Source organism: Podarcis raffonei, chromosome 10 (genome assembly GCF_027172205.1).
Source record: "Podarcis raffonei isolate rPodRaf1 chromosome 10, rPodRaf1.pri, whole genome shotgun sequence".
Taxonomy (NCBI): Eukaryota; Metazoa; Chordata; class Lepidosauria; order Squamata; family Lacertidae; genus Podarcis; species Podarcis raffonei.
In genome coordinates this window covers 18,097,710-18,120,768 of record NC_070611.1, presented here as the reverse complement: position 1 = coordinate 18,120,768, position 23,059 = coordinate 18,097,710, and the positions used below count along the sequence as shown (strand labels likewise).

The 23,059-nt window shown below is 41.9% G+C and overlaps 1 protein-coding gene across 3 annotated transcripts in view; it reads right to left on the bottom strand.

The window, feature by feature from the left end:
• GRM8 (glutamate metabotropic receptor 8) overlaps positions 1-23,059 on the bottom strand; it is a 561,423-nt gene that overhangs the window by 256,206 nt on the left and 282,158 nt on the right. For all 3 annotated transcript variants that reach the window (XM_053405016.1, XM_053405019.1, XM_053405018.1), the window contains exons 4-6: positions 11,139-11,274; positions 8,427-8,581; positions 5,839-5,976 (exon numbers count right to left, since the gene is read on the bottom strand). In XM_053405016.1, coding sequence (XP_053260991.1) covers positions 5,839-5,976; positions 8,427-8,581; positions 11,139-11,274 — 429 coding nt within the window. The remainder of the gene's footprint in view (positions 1-5,838; positions 5,977-8,426; positions 8,582-11,138; positions 11,275-23,059) is intronic.

Genomic DNA, 23,059 nt, shown 5'->3' with positions numbered 1-23,059 from the left:
ACCAAAAAAAGAAGATGATGGGCGACACGGAAGTTGTGTTTTGTCTTAGCTTGAATGTCTACTTCATAGGAACCGAGAATGCTTTTTGTGGGTTTTCTCACCAAGATGGGAAAACAGAGGGCCTTCTCAGTAGTGGCACCTACTCTGTGGAACGCCCTCCCATCAGATGTCAAGGAGATGAGTCACTATATAAACTTTAGAAGACATCTGAAAGCAGCCTTGTCTAGGGAATCTTTTTAATGTTCAATGCTTTATTATACGTTGGAAGTTGCCCAGGGTGGCTGGGGCAACCCAGTCAGATGGACAGGGTATAAATAATAAATTATTGATTAATTAATTAATATTATTTTATTTTTATTATTCAAAAAAGCTTTGCAAGCATCGGCGACTTGCATGTGATCATTTGCCTCCAAAGTGGTAGGTAGAACAGGAAGCAGAGTGTGAACCAACAGGTGATTAGACCTGCTAAGGCTTACAGTTTCCAACTTTATTTAAATTTATCTATTTAAATACTTAAATTTAAAAAACCCATGCCATCTTTAGGGGGATACTCATGTGGTCCTGTCACCATTGGATCAGTTGTTTTTTTTGGGGGGGAGGAATGAAGGAATGAGTGGCTATTCAAAATAGGATGATCTAGTTACATTTATATATCACCACCTTCTAAAAATTCAGTACCATGACTACTACCTTTGACACAACCCCACGACGTACCCTCTGCATTATATTTGCTGCTGCAGCAGCAGCTGTATTAATGGCTCTGTTGGCACACAAGGAGTCTCCAAGCGACTTACCAAATTTAAAAACATAAAGCATGGCGTAAAATAAAAAAGAACAATGTATTATAATAAAATCCACATTATATCCTATAAAACAAGCAGCAGCAAAAGCTCCAGCAGCAAAATGCACCATCAATAGACAGCAAAATCATCACGAAGGTATGGGGGATGTCTTTACTTTCTTTGTCTGCTATGACACCATCGTTTAAGCAACTATTCCGCTGTGAAATTAAATGCAGAAGAGACCATACATCACGTAAGTCATTTTGTAATGATAAGAGTGCTAGAGTTTTAACATAAGACCTGAATGGGGCTTATTACTTGTGATTTGGGTGCTATGCCTCTGCTAAAGCGTGTTCTCCTTCATGGAGAGCACGTGTTGCGGTGGGGGCCGCCAGGACACTCCAAAGTTGTGGGGTGGGCTAATTGACCATTGGCCACTGATGCGACTGGGCTTCCCTTGTTGTTGGGAAGAAGTTAATGTTGCCATTTGTTGATTGACAGCCAGAAATGCTAAAACTCCTTGCACAAGGCTAGGGCTTCCTCTTTTCGCTCGTGCATCGGATTGCCCGTCCCCCCCCCTCCCTAGAATTAGGGTTGTTCGCTTGACCTTGCTATGCCTGTCATGGGGTCGTCTGCTCTTGGGGCAGGGGCCCGGTGGGAATTTTGTCCATCTGGCTGATTGGCTGGGGCCATTTGGTTTTTGCCTACTGCGTAGCAAATCGTCAAAACTTGTAAGGTTGCGGTTAGGCATTGGTTTATGGTTTGGTTGGTTGAGGGGCATGGATTGGCTGTGCCTGCCCCTCTAATGCTGCTGCTGCATGGGATTCCATTAAAGGAATCAGGGGCTAACTATTGCTTGTCCACTCTGTCAAGGGGGCTCGGGCCACTGCAAGAGCTCCTGGCTGCATTTGGGGTGGGCTGAGGGCAGGTTCCCTGCTCCGTACCTAGCCCCAAGTGTATTCCCCTTTTCTGACTTTCGCAGGCTTGCGGAATGTCAGACTGTCCCCCATGGTGGGGGCAGCTAGTCGCAACCAATGCCTAAGCAACCACTCACATGTTTGTATTTTAATAAAGTTGTGGCCAAAATTATGCCAAAAACCTTAAACAAAAATTTTGGTGTGATGTGTGAGTTATTGGGGTGGCCCTGGGGACCTCGACACGCAATACATATCTGCTGCCTGCCTTGTAAGTTCTGTTGCTGATGGACACCCCAGTTTTTCCCTCTAATGCCTGCCCACCATCCCTTGGACTTAAGTGTCTACAACTTGCAAACCAGTCAAGATCTGGGTGCTTGGGGGAAAATGACGATCTAAACTATCACACAGTAAATGCATATGGCTCTTTTTCTACTATCGCCTCCTGAGATATGATCTGTGGTCTAAAAGGCAGAGTTAAGTGTTCTAGACCCCCCATATATTACTTAAGAAAATGCTTTGATGACAGTGGGTTGATTTAATGTTACACCCAGCAGTGTGGACCTCCTTGCTTTAGCTGAGTTTATCAAACACAAGTTATAAATATTCTGAGATGATGCCAAGATAAGAATAAGGCAGGGAAGATTAATTCAATCCATTACTGCCCTGAAACCCTTCAATGTCCAATATAGCAAAAGCTGAGATAGCTAAACAGAGAAAACACAAAGAACATCTCCATTCAGTTACTGCTGGTAATTAGAAATCGTTTACAGCCCTCAGTCCAGTTTTCCGCTTTGCATGTAGAGAATGACGTTCGATGCAGAGCAAATTTGTACATATCTCAGAAAGTGTGGGGTTCATCCACATAATCTAGCCACACAAGATGGATCTCATAAGTGTTGTGTACAGGTATATAGGGTGGTGCTGTGGTCTAAATCACTGAGCCTCTTGGGCTTGCCAACTGGAAGGTCTGCAGTTCAAATCCCCACGATGGGGTGAGCTCCTGTTGCTCTGTCCCAGCTCCTGCTAGCAGTTCAAAAGCATACCAGTGCAAGTAGATAAATAGGTACTGCTGTGGTGGGAAGGGAAAGAGTGTTTCCATGCACTCTTGTTTCCATTATGTGCCAGAAGAGGTTTACTCATGCTGGCCACATGTCCCGGAAAGCTGTCTGTGGCCGGCTCCCTCAGCCTGAAAGCGAGATTTCAAAGAGAACAACTACCAGACTTTTAGAAGACATCTGAAGGCAGCCCTGTTTAGGGAAGCTTTTAATGTTTGATGCATTACTGTATGTTAATATTTTGTTTGAGCCTCCCAGAGTGGCTGGGGAAGCCCAGCCAGATGGGCGGGGTATAAATAATAAATTAATAATAATAATAATAATAATATGAGCACCGCAAACCCATAGTCGCCTTTGACTGGACTTAACCGTCCAGAGGTCCTTTACCTTTTTTCTTTTTTTATATAGGTACCTACCATACCTTGCACTCTATGTGCTTCATACATCCATACCATGGAGTCATGCTGAAAAATCTTTCTTGTAAGAAATATGCTCCTTAGAAGACGTCTCTAGTTCTCCCAGCAACTGGAAGGATATAGTCCCCCAGCATTCATTGCCACTTATCATAAGCAGCAGCAGCTAAGTGGTGCTTTCACCTGTTCCTACGTGCACTGCTGTGTGGTATGGTATCAGGAGCACTGAGGATCGGGTCCGCCCTATGCCTCGGGGGAGATAAAGGCCAGCCAGCCCCAGTCCCAAGTTGCGGGAGCAACATCGTTGGTTCCAACCTGATCCCTGACCTGCTACCCTGTCAGAGCTTCTGACCTCACCCAACGCCCTGCCCTGCACCCAGCTTCGACTTCTGCGGACTGCCTTCACATTGCTCCATCGACCTCGGACTGGACCTGGACCTCGCCTCTCGGTTAGCCCCCGGGACCAGCACAGATACATATGTTAAGCTCTCAAAACAGCCTATAGACTAACTTTCATAACGTTGTATCCACAGTAAAGAATCAAGAGAGTGAGAATTTCAATTAGGGTGACTTTTCCCTAGTTTTCCTGAGGATCCAAGCTGCCTGAGTGAATTTTATCTGAGTGCCACTGAAGACGGCTTATGCAATGTGGACAGAGAGAGGAAGGAGACATCTCTGGAATACAGGGCCATTTCTACATGCCTATCAATATTCAGGGGAGAAGCTGAATACCAACCAGAAAGCTTTTAGCTGCAATCTAAAGTGGCTGAAACCACACAATCAAATTTGACCGGGACGATGGTTTACCAACTTAGACCATGATTCGAAATAAATGATATATCCAATTGGTGCCCTTGCATGAGCTCAAGGGCTTTTGATTCAGGGGAAATCCTTGATTTCATTTTTATCAGATTTATGACCCTGCTATAAAGGTTCAAACGTGTGGGTATATATTGATATGTTAATATGATTGGATTCAAAGTAAGAAAACCATTTTTTAAAACCATGTTTTATGATACATACTCTCATCAAAGCTTATTTGAATGTTAGGAACCATTTGCAGGTGACTGATCAGTGCAAAGATAGTTTGTTCTAATTCTTAAACTTCAAAAAAAAAAAATCCCTAAGAGGGGAACCCAAACAGATAATTGAATTAAGCAGTTCTTATCCATCAAATATAGATTTTATATCTATTATAAAGCACCATAAATGTCTCTCAATGAAACAAATATTATGGCTTGTTCAAGACCTGCACAAATTAGGCAAATCTGAACTTGCTGTAGATGGCTCATGGAATCTCGTCTCCATCTCTATTTTTAACGCTGCAGTTAGTCATTATAGGCATTTAAAGGCTGATTAGGTTTGCAGAATAGTTAAAACAAAATGCTAACCATACAGAAAGATAAAGCTGCTTCCCTCTCAGTAAAAGGATATGCATGAAGGAATAATTTTAATTAACATTTTGGGTGATGTTTCAATGAGAGCATCTCTGTGCTCAAAAATTTAAACCAAAGCGTAAAGTAAGTCATTCGGGTCAGCGTTAGGTGAGTAACTCAGACTTGATCTTAATGGAGTTGAACCTTCTGTACCACCTACACAATCTGGTTCAAATTTTTCACAAAAGGAAATCATATATTATGCTTGAGACAATGAAGTGTGACTGATATGCATACAACTGATTAGCTAGAAGCAAACCAATATTTAGCTTAGTCCTCAAACGTACATAATTCTAAATGAAATCATGCATTCCAGTTGGGTCTTCTGCTAGTCTCTCACTTTACATCTTCCACTGAAAATATGTATAGTTCTCTAGTATTTTATCTACTGAAAATGTACTCCAACACATTACACTTTACTAAGATTGGCAAGTGATTAAGTTTTTATCGATTAGCCACATACTTCTTAAGCTATTAATCAATAAATTGACAATATAAATATGCATATTACCATTTATCGCTTAGCTCTAGAAGGTCAAAGCATCTTCGATATTTTCTATTTCACCCCATATCACAGCAACAAAACAAAATAACTTCAACACTATCAATAATTAAACTTGGAAACCCATTAATCATCAAAGAAAAACTTGATTGATTAAACTTCCAGTTAAAGCAATTCAGTCTCACATATGAATCCTGCATATCAGTACATTCCTTATATATATATTAAATCCTAGACGCTGAATTTTATTTATATTGACAGATATTTCACTGCAGAATTTCCCAAAAGGAAATGCCCAAAAAGAAAAGTGGCAATATACCTTTGGCCATAGGTTGTACTTAATCATCACAGGAAAAAGATTTGACTGAAATGTTAGTAAAATATTTCACTCACATATTTTGGTTGACCACAATCACATCCAATCCATCTACCCTATATAACTAATTAGGAAAAATATATAACCAACTACAGGCAACAGTTTGAGATTGAGCTCTACTGGAAATGAACTCCAAGATAGGGTTACATGATGAAATCAGTCACAAATTGCTTCTATAAATCTAATTAGCAGTCAATGAATCTTTTAAAAAAACTTGCCAATATATGAGTGAGATTGCATGATTCAGGTTAAGAATAGGTGTGTTCTGACCTGGGGAACTATTCAACTGCTCAAAAAATTTTAATTTCTTAACAAAGTCCTCTCAAGAGAGGCAGCAAGGACTATTCTTAAATTTACCTGTGCATTTCTTTATATTGCTGTTCCTCTTTCCATGAGAACCCAACTTGCATCCAAAGTTTTCTTCCCAGAATTCTGCAAACCACACATTCCTTCTGTTATTTGCTAGAGTTCGGCTTCTAAAATATCTATCAAAACCTATGATGAAAAAACAAACACATACAAAAACAGGCATTAAAATTACATTTTACTATGCAAAGTGAAATGCTTGCTTTGAATTGTATACACACATATGTATATCACATAAAATATTTTAATAAATACCTAAATCCCTTTTTAAAAAACTATTGTATGTCAGGCAAAGAAAATCCTATACAGTGGTACCTTGGTTCTCAAATGCCTTGGTACTCAAACACTTTACTTCTCAAACACTGAAAACCCAGAAGTAAGTGTTCTGGTTTTGGAACATTTTTCAGAAAGCAGAATGTCTGATGCGGTTGTCAGGTATTGTTTCCAGGGCACCTGCACCAATCAGAAGCTACACCTTGGTTTTCGAAAATTTCGGAAGTCAAATGGACTTCTAGAACGGATTAAGTTTGGCACTTTTGTTTTTACTATTTATTTTGCGTTTTTGTTTTTGTGGCTTTTTCAGTTAATTTGTTTTTGTGACTGTGCGGAACCCAGTTCAGCTACTGATTGTGTGACTGCAGAAATGGATAAAAGCGCCCCATCCAAACAATGACTATCATCAGTGCAGGTAAGAAAAAGAAATATTTTTATTTTTTATCATATACAATACTGTCTTATTTATTTTATAGTACAGTACATTGATTCTTGCTTCCCTTTAATGTATCAATGGTCTTGTTAGATAGTAAAATTGATGTTAAATTGCTGTTTTAGGGGTTGCTTTTAAAAGTCTGGAATGGATTAATCCTTTTTGCATTAATTTCTATGGGAAAGCAAGCCTTGGTTTTGGAACGGACTTCCGGAACGGATTAAGTTTGAGAACCAAGGTACCACTGTACATGTTTTTTTCAGAAGTAATTCCCACTGAGTAAAATGAGTGTTACTCCTTAAGTAAGCATGCTCAGGATTCTAGCCTAAAATGTGCATTGGTGAAGATAAGAGAAACCTAAGTTGCATTTAGCTGCCTTGGTGCATATTCATGTAGCACATGAACATAAGTATTATAAATAATAAATTTTTAATATTTACCATTATCATCATTGTTATTATGATTAAGAATAGTTTTTTTTAAAAAACCATAAGTTGTTCCGCCTTAATGCCTTTCAGGAAGGGTTACTGACCAAATTAATGAATGCCCCCTTTTTTGGACAAGGTCCTTAAGAGGGTGGTTGTTGTTGACTTCCATGCATTCTTGGAGAAGACATGTTACCTAGATCTATTTAAATCTAGCTCCAGGCTTGGTTTTTGCATTGAGGCAATCTTGGTCAACCTGATGGATGATCTCTGTTGGAAGAAGAACTGGGGGGAGTGCAACCTTCTTGATTCCGCTTGATCTCTCATTGGCTTTTCATACCCTCCACCATGTTGTCCTGCTGGACTGACTTTGGGAGTTGGGGACATGGGAGTATGGTAGCTTCATATCTACCTCCAAGGCCAGTTCTATAAAAAGCATTAGGGGACTTCTGCTCAGCCTATGGCAGGTCAATGGGGGTTTGGAGAACAGTGTTATTGATGTGCCGATGACACAAAGCTCTATTTCTCCCCATCATTGTAATCAGGTGAGGGGATACAGATGCTGGAAGCAGTAATAGACTGGAGCCAATAAACTGGCTGGAGTGATGGGAACTGCACTTCACCAACATCTAGAGAGCCACATATTAGCCACTCCTGATGTAAACTGACTAACAAGGTCTCACCAGAGACCCTTTCCATCACATGCAACACAATCCCTTTTCTTAACTAGACGTGCCCAAGATTAAACATGGCATCTTTTACAACAAAAGCATTTATTCTGTGACAGCACTTTGATCTGTCCCCATATGAAATCCATTTGAAGAGCTTCGGCCCATGTGGCTACCCTACGGAAAATGTCCTTGTCTGCTCTAAAGGTATTAAAAGACATGTTCTTTGCAACTCTTGCTTTTAGATCAGTTACAGGACTTCTGCCCATTATAGCACCGTTTTAGAATCTGCAAGTAAATGGGATGATATAGTCTGCTTCCCAGCCATAAGCAACAGGCTCATCAGATAACACAAGGAAATTGGCCTGGAGGTTGGTGAAAGAGCACAAAAAGAGTTACGGCTGACATTGCAAGAAGGTGATGTGACTGGTGGGGGAAAAACTGGGCATATATCACATACAGCCTATGGGAAACAAAATTTACAAATACAGCTAGTTGTAGAATGAAATTTCTTTGTATTTTGCAGAGGTTGCATTGGAAGTGCAATGAAATCTACATTGACTGATCCACACTACTGGTCTGAAAAACTATTTGGCTCAGTAATTATACATAAGGGAACCAAGGGATAATGCCGCTGAAGGAAAAACAGTGCACAAGTAAGTAAAAGTCTCCTTCAGTATACCATAAAGGAGTTTTAACCCCCTGCTGCACTGAGCTGAAGGGGATCTCTACATGGTCTTTTAGGGACTCCATGGACCAGAGTTGATGGGATTGTCTTACCATCGATGGAAGCTCTTTTGGGCAAAATGGTGACTGCGCCTTCTGCAATCTCCTCTTGCTGGTAGACAGGTGCAATCTTAGACCCCCAACTGTCTGAGCCTATCCAAAGAAAATGTCCAGTTTGATTGGTTTTCTTTGCTGCTTCTAATATTCTCCTGCGAGTAAGTAAAAAGAAGAAGTCATTCTTTCAAAATTGACACTGAAAATGGTTACGCATAAGGCAATTGCAAAAGTGGTTGCTTTTATCCTGTTCATCAAGCATTCTTTCTGATAGAACCAAGAATTTCCCCTGAAAATTTAATCCTGTACATGGTAAAATTTGCCTTTAACCTTGCTTTCATGCTTCTTCAATATTCTTTTCTTTTTCTTTTTCTTTTTCACAACCCCAGGTTACTTGAGGTGCCAAGTTCAGATCAGAGACAAAACTCTTAAGGTTCATATAAGCCTACTTTAAATGAGAATTGAGTTTTCACAATCTCCAAATGCTTATCTGGCTCAGATAAAAATCTGAGCCACAGTAGAATTCCTGGCTTCCACCCTGTTTACTCCTGCTAACACTTGCTGTCACCCCAAAGCAATCCCTGCAATCCTTACCCCCAAAACATGTCGATCCTTTTGCTTTACTCACTTGTCAAGCAATGGTGGAGCAACAGTGCTAGGAGCAGAAGTAGAAGCAGTGGGCAGGGGAGACAATGTTGCTCCTGCAATTTGGTGGGGATGTGTTTTCTTCCACCCCTTCTGAGAGAAAGAGCCATGAGATCACTGCTGCTCCAGTAAGGAGGTGGGGAGGGAGTTGGTCACATGCCCACAACTGGCCAATAGAATGATGTTTGGGAATGAGTAGTTCAGGAGGTGCCTCCCCCAGACCTTACTCCAGGCATAGGCAAACACGGTCCTCAATATGTTTTGGGACTACAATTCCCATTTTCCCTGACCACTGGTTCTGTTAGCTAGGAATGATGGGAGTTGTAGTCCCAAAACATCTGGAGGGCCGAGTTTGCTAGGCCTGCCTTACTCTCTTCAGATTTGAAGTGCCCCTCTCCCTTTATGCAGGTTGAGATATAGGCTAGCTGCTAGTTTCACAGGGTTGAGTGAGAAATTTTGGGTGGCCACTCAACTTTAAAATCTCTCCTTTTTTAACTTACTCCACCCTGTTGGGAATATTTAATTGGCATTTGCAGAGAGGCATGACTTTGCTTGCCAATTTGGCATTGAGTTTGGAGAGGTGAGGAAGCAGGAGGAGAAAAAATCTCTAGGTTGACTTTGGCAATATTGGGTTGGGGTGGTGCTGTGGTCTAAACCACTGAGCCTCTTGGGCTTGCCGATCAGAAGGTTGGCGGTTTGAATCCCCACAACAAAGTGAGCTCCTGTTGCTCTATCCCGGGTCCTGCCAACCTAGCAGTTCGGAAGCACGCCAGTGCAAGTAGATAAATAGGTACCGCTGTGGCAGGAAAGTAAACGGCATTTTCGTGTGCTCTGGTTTCCGTCACAGTGTTCCATTGCGCAAGAAGCTGTTTAGTCATGCTGGCCACATGATCTGGAACACTGTCTGTGGACAAATGCTGGCTCCCACAGCCTGAAATTGAGATGAGCCCTGCAACCCCTTGGTCGCCTTTAACTGGATGTAACCAGTGTTCACTGAAGAACAAGGCCTGGGTATGGATGTGGGGACCAAATGAAGGTTTATCTGACAATGAAGGTTTCTTTCTTTCTGGATCCTTAGCTGAGAAGCCACATCTTAAGGCTGTAGCACACGCCATGGATCTGGTATGTGTGGAAGAGAGTCTGACAAAGCTATCGCCTGCCTGCCCATTGAAATGCAATTTGTTGGATTGGATCAATTTGGTCCATTTGACCAGCAGACCCCCCATTTCATGATATTTAAATCAATAAAACCCATGCCATCTCTTGAATTTTCTTTCAGCCTGGGGTGGGGAGAATGAAGGTTCCCCCCTTCCATCCATCTTTCTGTGTCACCCTGATGTGATAGTTGGTTTCCACAAGAGCTCTTCCATGCTCCCATGGGCTTTTTGACCATTATCCAGCACGTCACTGAGACAAAGAGAAAGGGAGGAAAGAGGCATATGTCTTCCTCCTTCTCAAGCTCTGCTGCTGCTGTTCACATCGCTTTCACCCCTGCTTGAATGCAAGCCAAGTGAATGCAAAGTATTTGGATGGCTGGAGACTGGTGGGGGTGATTTTAGGAAATAGCAAGATCATGGGTCCATTTTTTCCAAGTTATTAAACTGGCTCAGAAAACTGATCCATGTTATTTCTGATTTTGCTACCCTCCAAAAACACACACAAACACAAACACACTTGACTAATGTCCAAGTTAATAAAAGGAAAGCTCATCTAATTCTATATCTGAAGAACTGTGCATGCACATGAAAGCTTATACCCAGAACAAACTTAGTTGGTCTCTAAGGTGCTACTGGACAATTTTATTTATATATTTCAACTAATTCTATATGATAGGAACTACCAATTTGTCATTCTTGTCAACCTGAAGTTGTTAGTAACGCAGGAGTCCACTATGCGCCATAAAATTGCAACATCCCTCTCCCCACAGATCTGAAGATTGCAAGCATATCTGTCTTGATGTCAGACCTAAAGCGATTTAAGGCAAGCAGCATGTGTGACTAAAAATATGACTTTCAGCAGCAAGTTGCCTATCCCGTGCAAGACAGAACTAGAGAAAGAAGTAAGCACCTGATATCATCCTCATTTGCAAACATGATCACCGCACGAGCATTAGGAGTCTCCATCAAGCGCTTGATAATCTTGTCAAATTCTCCCGGTCTAGGCTCACGGGGGATTTTTAGAGACTGAGCAATGCAGACACCACCTAGGCAGGGGGGGGGGGAAATAAAAAAAAAGCAAGGTGATTGGTGACAAGCTCGATAATATTGTTAGCATATAATCACCATATTCAGTGCACAACAGAAACAGCATAGTGGTTTCATAGGAAACTGCCAAGCCAAACTCACTTTGGGAGTGCAATCTTTCAGTTCCAATACGCCCACTGCCATCCAACAAAACTGTAAAGGTAAAGGGACCCCTGACCATTAGGTCCAGTCGTGACTGACTCTGGGGTTGCGGCGCTCATCTCGCTTTATTGGCCAAGGGAGCCAGCGTACAGCTTCCGGGTCATGTGGCCAGCATGACTAAGCCGCTTCTGGCGAACCAGAGCAGCTCATGGAAATGCCGTTTACCTTCCTTACCTAGTTATCTACTTGCACTCTGATGTGCTTTCGTACTGCTAGGTGGGCAGGAGGAGGGACCGAACAATGGGAGCTCACCCCGTTGCAGGGATTCGAACTGCTGACCTTCTGATCAGCAAGTCCTAGGCTCTGTGGTTTAACCCACAGTGCCACCTGTGTCCCATAACAAAACTGTAGATGGCTGTCAAATGCTCCAAATCCATTCTCTCTCCCCCTGCCCTTTTGTCACAGACTCCCATCAATGACAGAAAAATACCATTTGTTTAGCAGGTTCAGCATCTCCCTTGAACACTGTGACTAAGCATGACGATAAGAATTCAATTCACTGGAAATATTGTGGTGGGTACAGTGAAAGTGTATTCTTCTCCCGGGAACCACAGCCGTATCTATTCCAGTTGCTAACCACAGCAGTTTAATTAAGTTGCCTTCGTTATTTAAACATCTAATTAAAGCAGTGTTGGGTCATCAGTAAAACTCCCATGTTACTCACCGGTGAACCAGCAGAAGCCCAATAGCAGGAGTATGTTATACGCATACACACATTTTCCTTACAAAATCTGGTTGTGCCTATTAGGAAAGCTATATGCCCTCTATCAAATGTAATACTTAGGGTTAATGGAATGCCATTTAACTTCTTGAAAAGGTGGTACTTCAAGAACATGCCTTGTGAAGTTGTGGCAAGTTTGTCTTTCTTTCTTTCTTTCTTTCTTTCTTTCTTTCTTTCTTTCTTTCTTTCTTTCTTTCTTTTTCCAGCCCTGAAATGGGCAGGATGCCCTTTAATCCTCTAGTTTAGGAATATTTTTAATTGCCTTCCAATACTGTGATTGTGCTGTCTTGCAGTCTTTTGATTGCTGATTGATCTGTGGCATTTTATTGTGATCTATTTTTATGTTTTGTTTTAAAAAGTTGAGTATTGGGGCCTTTGGGCTGAAATGCAATGTATAGCTAAACTGTAGCAGTGGTAATAAAAAATAAATATAGTAACAATAGCATAGTTATTAATGGCGTTTTAAGCTACCGTGTACTTTGGCAGATACCCGCAGTCTTTGTCCATATAACCCAACATGCTCTGAAGAAACTTTTAATACATTTGAAATGGTGAGGACACTATATTTCATGCTGGGGGTGGGCACTAGATTCATACCCAAGCACAAGGATGATTCATGGTTGCCACAACTTCATCCTTATTCAACAGCTAGTAAGCAGGTGGCGTTGTGGGTTAAACCACAGAGCCTAGGACTTGCTGATCAGAAGGTCGGCAGTTCGAATCCCCGCGACAGGGTGAGCTCCCGTTGCTCGGCCCCTGCTCCTGCCATCCTAGCAGTTCGAAAGCACATCAACTTGCAAGTAGATAAATAGGTACCGCTCTGGCGGGAAGGTAAACGGTGTTTCCGTGTGCTGCTCTGGTTCGCCAGAAGCGGCTTAGTCATGCTGGCCACATGACCCGGAAGCTGTACGCTGGCTCCCTTGGCCATTAAAGCGAGATGAGTGCCGCAACCCCAGAGTTGGTCACGACTGGACCTAATGGTCAGGGGTCCCTTTACCTTTACCTTTAAGTGCACAGTGGCAGTGCAAAATGAACATTTCATACTAGGGTTCTTCAGAAAGGGACTGACAGTAACATTGGCAGTTATTTTATTTTATTTTTTAAAAAACCTCTATAGAAAGCAGTGCTGGATTTATGTATAAGCTAAGCAAGCTATAGCATAGGGCCCCATTCTCTTTCCAAAATATAAGATAAAAAACAAATAAAATAAAACCTACACACAGCAACAGTGTTTTGTGTTGTGTAGGCTCTATGATGTAAGTAATGGGCCCCACCTGCTAGACTGCTCCCTAAAATATCACTGGTTTGCTCTTTCTCTATATAGGGTGCCTACATTCTGCTTGTGCAAATGGCTTTAGATATCTATTAGGTCCATAAATTACCAGATAGCATATATTCAACACAAAAAAACAGCAACAATTTGTTGTTGACAAAGGATAGCTGGACACATGAAGGGCCCCATTACCTTCAGTAGCTTAGGGCCTCATCAAACCTAAATCTGGCCCTAATAGAAAGTGATGGTGCAACTGCAGTCAGAATACTGTTGACAGATAGAATGCCCCATCTCAACAAGATATCTTGACATAGCTTCCATATACAGGAAGAGGAAAGCAATATGTAGCAACAAATATGGGACAGAGAAAATGAAGTACCGTATCTCTCTACACATAAATAACTCAGCCTTTGCTCCCCAAAGACGTGATGATAGTCAAATTTCCAGATATGCATCTATCAGTGTCTACTTGTCAGGCACAATAGCTAAATGGACCTTTCAAGTTCAAGGGTAGGATACCTCTGAATGCTAGTTTGCTGGGAGGCAGACAACACAGAAGGGTTTGGTATTCAGGCTATGGCTCTGAGCTTGCTGGAAGCATGTATCTGGTCTTTATCAGAACAAGATGCTGGACTAGGAAGGCCTTTGAACTGAGTATTGTTGCTGTTTCATGATTGATATATTCCAACAGTGCTAAATATTGGTTAGGATGGAATGTGAATCTTTTACAGCAGCTACTTTTCTAAAAGAATCAAGTAGTATTTGACAGTACAGAGGAACTGTGATAGCTTGAATGCATGAGCTAGTAAAACAGCATTTATGAACATGACCCAAAGCTTTCCTGGCTGATGCACACCTTTCTTTCCTCACTAATTCATGTGGCTTACTTCTTTTTCATACAAAGGCAAGAGAAATATAATTTCAATATATTGCAAGGCAACACAATTTGCACCACAGTTAAATCAATTCAGGGGCAAACAGCAATCTATTAAATAAAAGTTAAGCTTCAAGGTCCGTAAAGTTAAAGCCATGGTTTTCCCAGTAGTGATGTATGGAAGTGAGAGCTAGACCATAAAGAAGGCTGATCGCCGAAGAATTGATGCTTTTGAATTATGGTGCTGGAGGAGACTCTTGAGAGTCCCATGGACTGCAAGAAGATCAAACCTCTCCATTCTTAAGGAAATCAGCCCTGAGTGCTCACTGGAAGGACAGATCCTGAAGCTGAGACTCCAATACTTTGGCCACCTCATGAGAAGAGAAGACTCCCTGGAAAAGACCCTGATGTTGGGAAAGATGGAGGGCACAAGGAGAAGGGGACGACAGAGGACGAGATGGTTGGACAGTGTTCTCAAAGCTACAAACAAGAGTCTGACCAAACTGCGGGAGGCAGTGGAAGACAGGAGTGCCTGGAGTGCTCTGGTCCATGGGGTCACGAAGAGTCGGACACGACTAAACGACTAAACAACAACAACAAGCTTCAATCAGCAATGCAGAAATTCTGGGGCATGAAGAAATTTAAAGTAACATGCAGCTAATAATGCATTGCCTTTGAATACATGCTAAATTTGTAGGGAACAACCATTAAGAGTTAATAAGAACCTACACCATGCCTAGATTATGAAGATGGAGGGAAATTCTAGCTGCCTAGGGCTATCAATGGGCATGTAGATACAAATTTGGTCAGTCAGAATAAGGCAAAGTTATTTTTTGTCGTGGAAATAATACCTTCTTAATTAAAGTGATGCCACTGCCCCACATGAGGAAATTAGCTCCAAAATATGTTGAGTATCTTGCACAATAATGTGCTACTTACACCAAATGCTGTTTACACAGTGTGTTGTTTTACACTGTTACACAATGAAGCTGACCCAATGAAAAGACTAAACATTTTAGAAATCTCAGCCAAGTGGCCATAAGTCTCAGGGTAAGTATGCATTTTTGTACACATTACTTGGTTGGAGAGCAGCATCATGAAATTCAGAAAAGTATGAATTTTGAGGGACTTATGTGTGTTGGTTCTTGTATTGTTTCAGAAGATGTGATTTTGGTATGTTCACCTTTCAGTGTGAACTGAATCAAACTTCTCTGAAATCCCTATGCATGCAATATTGTTTCATTTCTACATATGTCTGGCAACCTCTAAATCCTTGGCTGGATCAGCAAGCTGTTAGCCTAAAGCTGACCCAATGTGACAATAAAATTTGCCTTACATCCAGTGCTGTTTTTCTGGGGGTACGCATACCCCTAAGCATTTTGTGAATCTAAGTCTGGCCTCATTGAGGGGCAGTATTTCAATCTGAGTAGGAAAATGAGAGTACCCCTAAACATTTTTTTTAGGGGGGGAAAGCACTGCTTACATCAAACCAGACCATTGACTTAGTTAGTTTTTTGGCTAGCACTGCCTTCTTCCCAACCCTTATACAGTGGTACCTTGGTTCCCGAACGGCTTAGTTGTAAAACAAATCGGCTCCCGAATGCTGCAGACCTGGAAGTAAGTGTTCCAGTTTGCGATCGTTTTTTGGAAGCCGAACATCTGCCGCAGCTTCCGCTGGAGTGCAGGAAGCTCCTGCAGCCAATTGGAAGCTGTGCCTTGGTTTTCGAACATTTTTGGGAGTCGAATGGACTCCCAAAACAGATTAATCAAGGTACCACTGTAAATAATAATAATAATAATAATAATAATAATAATAATAATAATAATAATTTATTTGTACCACATCCATCTGGCTGGGTTTCCCCATGATATACATCAGGGGTGGCCAACTCCCAAGAGATTGTGGTCTACTCACAGAGTTAAAGTCTGGCAGTAATCTACCCCCTTTTGGGGGGTTCAGGTCAAAGTTGTTGAGGAAAGTTGTTGAGTTGTTCTTAGGGAGGAGGAAAGCCGCATTTTTTGGGGGGTGCAGCGCAAAATGGTTGAGCTTTTTCTTTTTTTAGGGGAGCCAAGCTTCTTGAGCTTCCTTGGCGGGAGCCAGTGATCTACCACAAATGCCCAGTGATCTACCAGTAGGCCACAATCTACCTGTTGGACGTGCCTGATATACATGATACAGTGGTACCTCAGGTTACATACACTTCAGGTTACATACGCTTCAGGTTACAGACTCCGCTAACCCAGAAATAGTGCTTCAGGTTAAGAACTTTGCTTCAGGATGAGAACAGAAATCGGGCTGCGGCGGCGCGGCGGCAGCAGGAGGCCCCATTAGCTAAAGTGGTGCTTCAGGTTAAGAACAGTTTCAGGTTAAGAACGGACCTCCGGAACGAATTAAGTACTTAACCTGAGGTACCACTGTATAGGAAATGCCAATGATTCTCTCTGGGAACTTATGCAGGAGATACATGCCTTCCACCAGCAGGCAATGGCAAGACAACCCCCCCCCCACTTTATTTGTCACTAGTCTTCATGTGATTTCTTGTGCCATTTTTTAACTTTCCACCTACTAATATAATGTTAGATTATCACCAAAGTCTCTCCAAGTTAGCTTTGGTTGTTTTTGTCTGGCCCTGACTTACGGACCCATTGGAATTCTGCTGTACTTCTTTTTGCTGTTGACTCTTCCAAAGCCTTCAGGAACTTTGACGTGTGGGCTTTCATGGTGTCATACATTTTAAAAGACAGATTGACATGAATGTATTTAAATAATACGTTAATAACAACCTCACTTTTCTGACACACAGTCAATCAGATAAAGAGGCCAGCTATTTTTGAATTAATGGGGCTTCAAAGCTGACAACGTATGCTTTGGGTTCTTTGGGAAACAGTGAACAAATATACTGTTATTTTTTGTTACCCAAGTATTCAGAGCTCTCTGAGACACTCTCTCTCTCTCTCTCTCTCTCTCTCTCTATATATATATATATATATATGAAAAAAACCATTAAGCTTTCAGTCACCTCCTAAAATCATTCATGCACAGGAAGGAAAACTGATTCTTAAGGAAAAGTGACAAAGGAAGGACAATATGTTACCTCATAAATTTCACTAATAGAATTTTCAGCTCTTGCTAGTCATGCAGTGGCTTTTAAGAAAACCATTCCCCTTGCATGTAATAGACCCTGAAAAGTTACAAATGCTTATCTATTATATACTGCATTCTGCCATCCAGAAAGAATGGCTATCTAGGAATGAAGAAAGAGGGAGGGGGAAAAAACACACACTGCAGTATCCGAATGGTTGTTTTCCTAGAGTTTAATGGCACCAGAGAAATGCCACTTCCATCATTACAATAGTTCATTCAATCATGACTACACTGGGCATCTTCACATCTCTGCGTTGAAGAATGTCTTTGACACTAATAGAAACAAATCAAAATGCACTTCAGCTTTGCCACTGCATTCATAATAAATTCTGCAAGCTATTACCTGACAAACGCAGCAATTGGTTTATCTCTTTATCTGTACACTACCCACCCTGCGTGTTGGAAGCAAGGAGCTGTATATTGATTTATAGGAGCCAATCAACACTGGAAATAACATGACAGGGAAACATTAAGCACCGTATTTAAACAGGGTTTGCAAACATAATCTACAAACACATCTATTATGCCTGACTGGCAATAGGAAAGTGAAATCATAAGAAGAGAGGAATATTAGATCATTAATTTTTTTTTGAATTGGGGCATTGGAATCAGTGTATAGCCTCCAACAGATCAGCTTTTCTGAACCTTTGGCTCCCTAGTGATGAGGATAAGGAAGGAAAAAAATAACGTTTGTATATACTTAAAATGTTGGAAGTTCTTCTCATGCGTTTTCAGAATATCACACCATATTGCAGATAGGATCAAGAGACTGAAATGGAAGGAATAATGGGTTGTCTATGTCAGTTGGATGAAGATGTCATCTATTCAGAGGAGAGCCATTGAATCTACCTTAGTCACACCCATTGACTTCAGTGGATCTGTTTGGATTTGAGTTTGGATTTGATATCCCTCTTTATCACTACCCTAAGGAGTCTCAAAGCAGCTAACGTTCTCCTTTCCCTTCCTTCCCCACAACAAACACTCTGTGAGGTGAGTGGGGCTGAGAGACTTCAAAGAAGTGTGACTAGCCCAAGGTCACCCAGCAGCTGCATGTGGAGGAGCGTGGAATCCAACCCGGTTCACCAGATTACGAGTCCACAGCTCTTAACCACTACACCACACTGGCTCTCTGTTCTGAGTAGTACACTGTTCTGAGTAGTAGCACTGAATACTGCCTTTAAAGCAAGAGTGTGGAATCTGTGGTCTTCCAGGTGTTGCAGAATTAAACTTCCCACATTCCTGGCCATTGACCATGGCTTAGAAAAGGGTCCTGCTTGACCACTCATGCGATGTTAGGTATGGAAAGTGCTAATATATTCATTATGAGGAATTGGGGAAAGAGTTGGGGAAAGAGCCAACCAGATGCCTTTGGGAATCAGATCAAATTTTTCAGTGAAACAAACCAAGAATGTCCCATATATGATCTCAGTGCCCGTGGATTTTTGACTCAGAACAAGCCCTTTAAACTGCTGCTTCCACATCAGCCTCTTTCTCAAACCACTCAAGATTCTGAAAAATGTTGTGATTTATTGCTGGAGTTCTTCATAAATAACCATTATAATTCCATTTGTCGTTTTTCAGTGAAACCTAATGCTGGTTATGAAAAAAAGCACATTGTAAGGCTGAATGTGCAGATGATAAATAAAGGGTTGTTCTTCCCCCTTCTGAAGAAGAAGAAAATGCTTTAAATGAAGTGTTCATTGCCATCGATAGCTTGTTTCCTTTCCATTACAGCCGTGGGAAGTAGAATATCAACTTAATGCATTCAGGAACATTTGAGGTTTTGAAGATAATACCAATGAGATCGATAGCTTTTTTTCCTGCTTTGCTTACGAAACATCAAACAATATGGAAACTCTGATGTTACTTCCTCTGTCAGGTGAGCAGTAGAATGATAAATATTCATTGTAAGTATAATGAGCCCAAACAACAGTTCCCCCATGCTGTTCTCTGGTAGTGTTCTTGAACAGAGGAGCAGGACCACCATAGCACAGTGCCTCCCCAATTTCCAAAAATGCTCCAAAAGGGCATTGTGGTCAATGGTGTCCCTTGGAGATCAATTACAAGTGTTGCTGGAATACTTCTCCCATCATTCTTTACCATTGGTCACACTTGCTGGGGCTGATGGGAGTTGGAGTCTCGCAACATCTAGTGCAGGGGTTGGTAAACTAAGGCCCCTGGGCCAGATCAGGCCCACCTGGGTCCTAAATCTGGCCCGTGCCGCAAAGCCGAGACTCCTGGTGATGGCGACGGGAGGAAGAGGCCGAGCGGTGGTGGCTCTGCCAATCAAACGCCGCGCCTGATTTACCTCAGCGGCGTTTGATTGGCAGAGACATCCCTGCACCATGCTGAGGTAAACCAGGCACGGCGTTTGATTGGCAGAGCCGCCGTCGCTTAGCCTCTTCCTCCCCTCACCACTGCCGCAGCCCTGGTGCTCCTGTGGGCCAGAGAGGAGCGGACAAGCTTGCTCTGCCTATTTGCTTCACAAGAAGCACCAGCAGTGGTGGCGGTGGCGGTGGTGGTGGTGGCGGCAGCCCATGGGAAGGTAAGCGCAGTGCCTTCTTTCTCTAGGCGGGGAAGACCTACATTGGCTCCCAGTACATTTCCAAGCACAATTCAAAGTGTTGGTACTGACCTTTAAAGCCCTAAATGGCCTCGGTCCAGTATATTTGAAGGAGTGTCTCCACCCTCATCGTTCTGCCCAGACACTGAGGTCCAGCTCCGAGGGCCTTCTGGCGGTTCCCTCACTTTGAGAAGCCATGTTACAGGGAACCAGGCAGAGGGCCTTCTCGGTAGTGGCGCCCGCCCTGTGGAACACCCTCCCACCAGATGTCAAAGAGAAGAACAACTACCAGACTTTTAGATGACATCTGAAGGCAGCCCTGTTTAGGGAAGCTTTTAATGTTTGATGCATTATTGTATTTTAATATTGTGTTGGAAGCCACCCAGAGTGGCTGGGGAAACGCAGCCAGATGGGCAGGGTATAAATAAATTATTATTATTATTATTATTATTATTATTATTAGCCTGTTTCACGCCACCGCCACCAGCCCTTCGGCGAATGAGGGAGGTGGCAAACAGAGAAGGCAGCTGGGGCTGAGGTGGGGAGGAGGACTACTTGCCCCCTCGCAGTGTGCATAGAAATTATATATATATATATCTAGTGAGTCATGGGTTCCCTTCCCCTGGAGTATAGGATTGTAAGCCAGGCAGATATATTGTGCCTCTGTAGTGGTTGCTGTTACTGTTTGTTCAAACATCCAGTCTCTTCACATACCCATATTTCCTCAGTGTTGTGTGTTGCTGAAATGGGGGGGGGAGGGGTTCCCCTAGAAAAGTAAAGGGGCAAAGCAACAAGAAGACTTTTCAGGACAAATGGTGAAATTGCTACACTGACAATAATCTTTCCAAGATTAATTGAATTTATTGTCCAATGACTTTTTTAAAAAGGCCATCTTATTCGCCTGAGGGATAGAAAATACTCTTTTGTCATCCCTTAAATGTGAGGAAAATTTTAGTAACTTTACATAGCTTATAGAAACTTGTTGGTGAACATTAAAAAAAGAAAGAGTAGCACCAAGTAGATATTTATTTTAAGATAATTTCACACCTCTTGAAATCTGCCATACAGAGTTATTTCATATTTTCTTCACAAATATACAAAGAAAGGAAAAAAAGGATCATATGTATTTGCTCATTCTCAATTTTAACCGCCAGCACAACGTTACTGCAAATATTGCCCTAAAAATAACTATAAGCCTACTTTTTCTATATACTTTCTACACTACAAATGTATGTAGGGGAAAAATACTGATTTTATTACTTGCTGGACCATCTTCTCCACTGGCCATGCTGGAAGTAGCTGCACTATGTGGCAAACGTCACCCTCCCAGAGCCCCAGGTGAACCATTATTCCAGGAGTGGCATTCTCATAGTGTGAAACTTTAAATATAATGAGGAACTAACAGGAAAACTTTGGGAAACAAACTTCCATGCAGGGTGCTTGCTTTTCCTTTTCCATTTCATCCCATCATTCATTCAAATGCTTGCAATATCCTGACTTTGAAATCTTATTGACTTCAGTTGCAAAGTTAAGCGCAAGAACTCCACTACAAGAAAATGACTATGGCAATGTAGCCATAGTCTAAGGTGAGCTGAGTCCATCTGCTGCATCTGATTGAGAAATTAGCCTCCAGCTGCCTCCTGTTGCCAGATGTAGAAATACCAATTTAAAAGGCTTTTGTTCCAATTATAAAAGCAATGTAAAGAGTTGCTGGTGCTATTTGTCTCACCATTAAAAAACAAATCCTCAGAATACGACTTAACCATGCATGGCTCAAGTTGCAGAATGCTGCTAATGGGGCTAAGTATATCTCTTATCATAGTATTGACTAATGTAAATTGCCCTTAATTTTCTCATATATGAACTTTTGAGTGTCTAGGTGTAGCCCATTACAACTGCAAACCAGACTTACACCTACTAAATGCAGGCAAAAGGCTCTCATGCTGTGGTTCTTTAAAACATTCACTTCTATTTAAAAGCAAGCAAACAATATTTTGGCACAGTTCTCAAGCACTGTATATAACTCTGTGTTTTTCCCCCCTACTGTGTCCATGAATAATATCTCTAAGATTATTACACCATGTTTGCAATGCAAAGTTCATGTGTACGTGGCATGGACAATGGGCTGTGCAAGCCAAGCACACAATAGGGGACCTACAGAGACTCCTTTGTATTTAAAAGCACACATTTCTATGGAGAAGACTGCAGTGGTTGAGCTCTCCGCCTACATTTCCTGGGAAACACAATACTGGCATATATTAGTTCCCTTGTTGTGCAACTCCGGTATTACAGAAAATAACTCCTAAAACAAATATTTCCCATTTGAATCTCAGCAGGACAGAACAAGGCAAAGCCATCAGGGTCTGGGATCTTTCATTCCCCCTTCAAAACAGAGAAGCATGAGGATGATGGAACTATATGGTGGCACTGGCATGATAGATAGGCAAGGTATGAGCCTATTCAACTTCACAGGGAACTACTAGCAGAAAATGCTAGAGAAATTTGATTCAGTTTGCATTTAAAGGTGGTGAACCTTCCTAAATAATAATAATAATAATAATAATAATAATAATAATAATAATAATATTTTATTTGTAGCCCACCCTCCCCGGCCAAAGCCGGGCTCAGAGCGGCTAACAACAAATAAAACTAGCACAGTGTACATAAAACCACACAGTCAATTAATTAAAATACATTCTAAAATCAATTCAGAATCAAATTAATGGCAACCATGGGGCTAGAGTTCTATGAGGATTACAGGAGGAGAGAGGGGGTCAGACTGTGCCTTGGCCAAAGGCCTGGCGGAACAGCTCCGTCTTGCAGGCTCTGCGGAAAGATGTCAAGTCCCACAGGGCCCTAGTCTCTTGCAACAGAGCGTTCCACCAGATAGGGCCATGACCAAAAAAGCCCTGGCTCTGGTCGTGGCCAGCCTAACTTCCCTATGGCCCAGGATCTCCAAGATGTTATTATTTGAAGACCGTAAGGTCCTCTGTGGGACATACCAGGA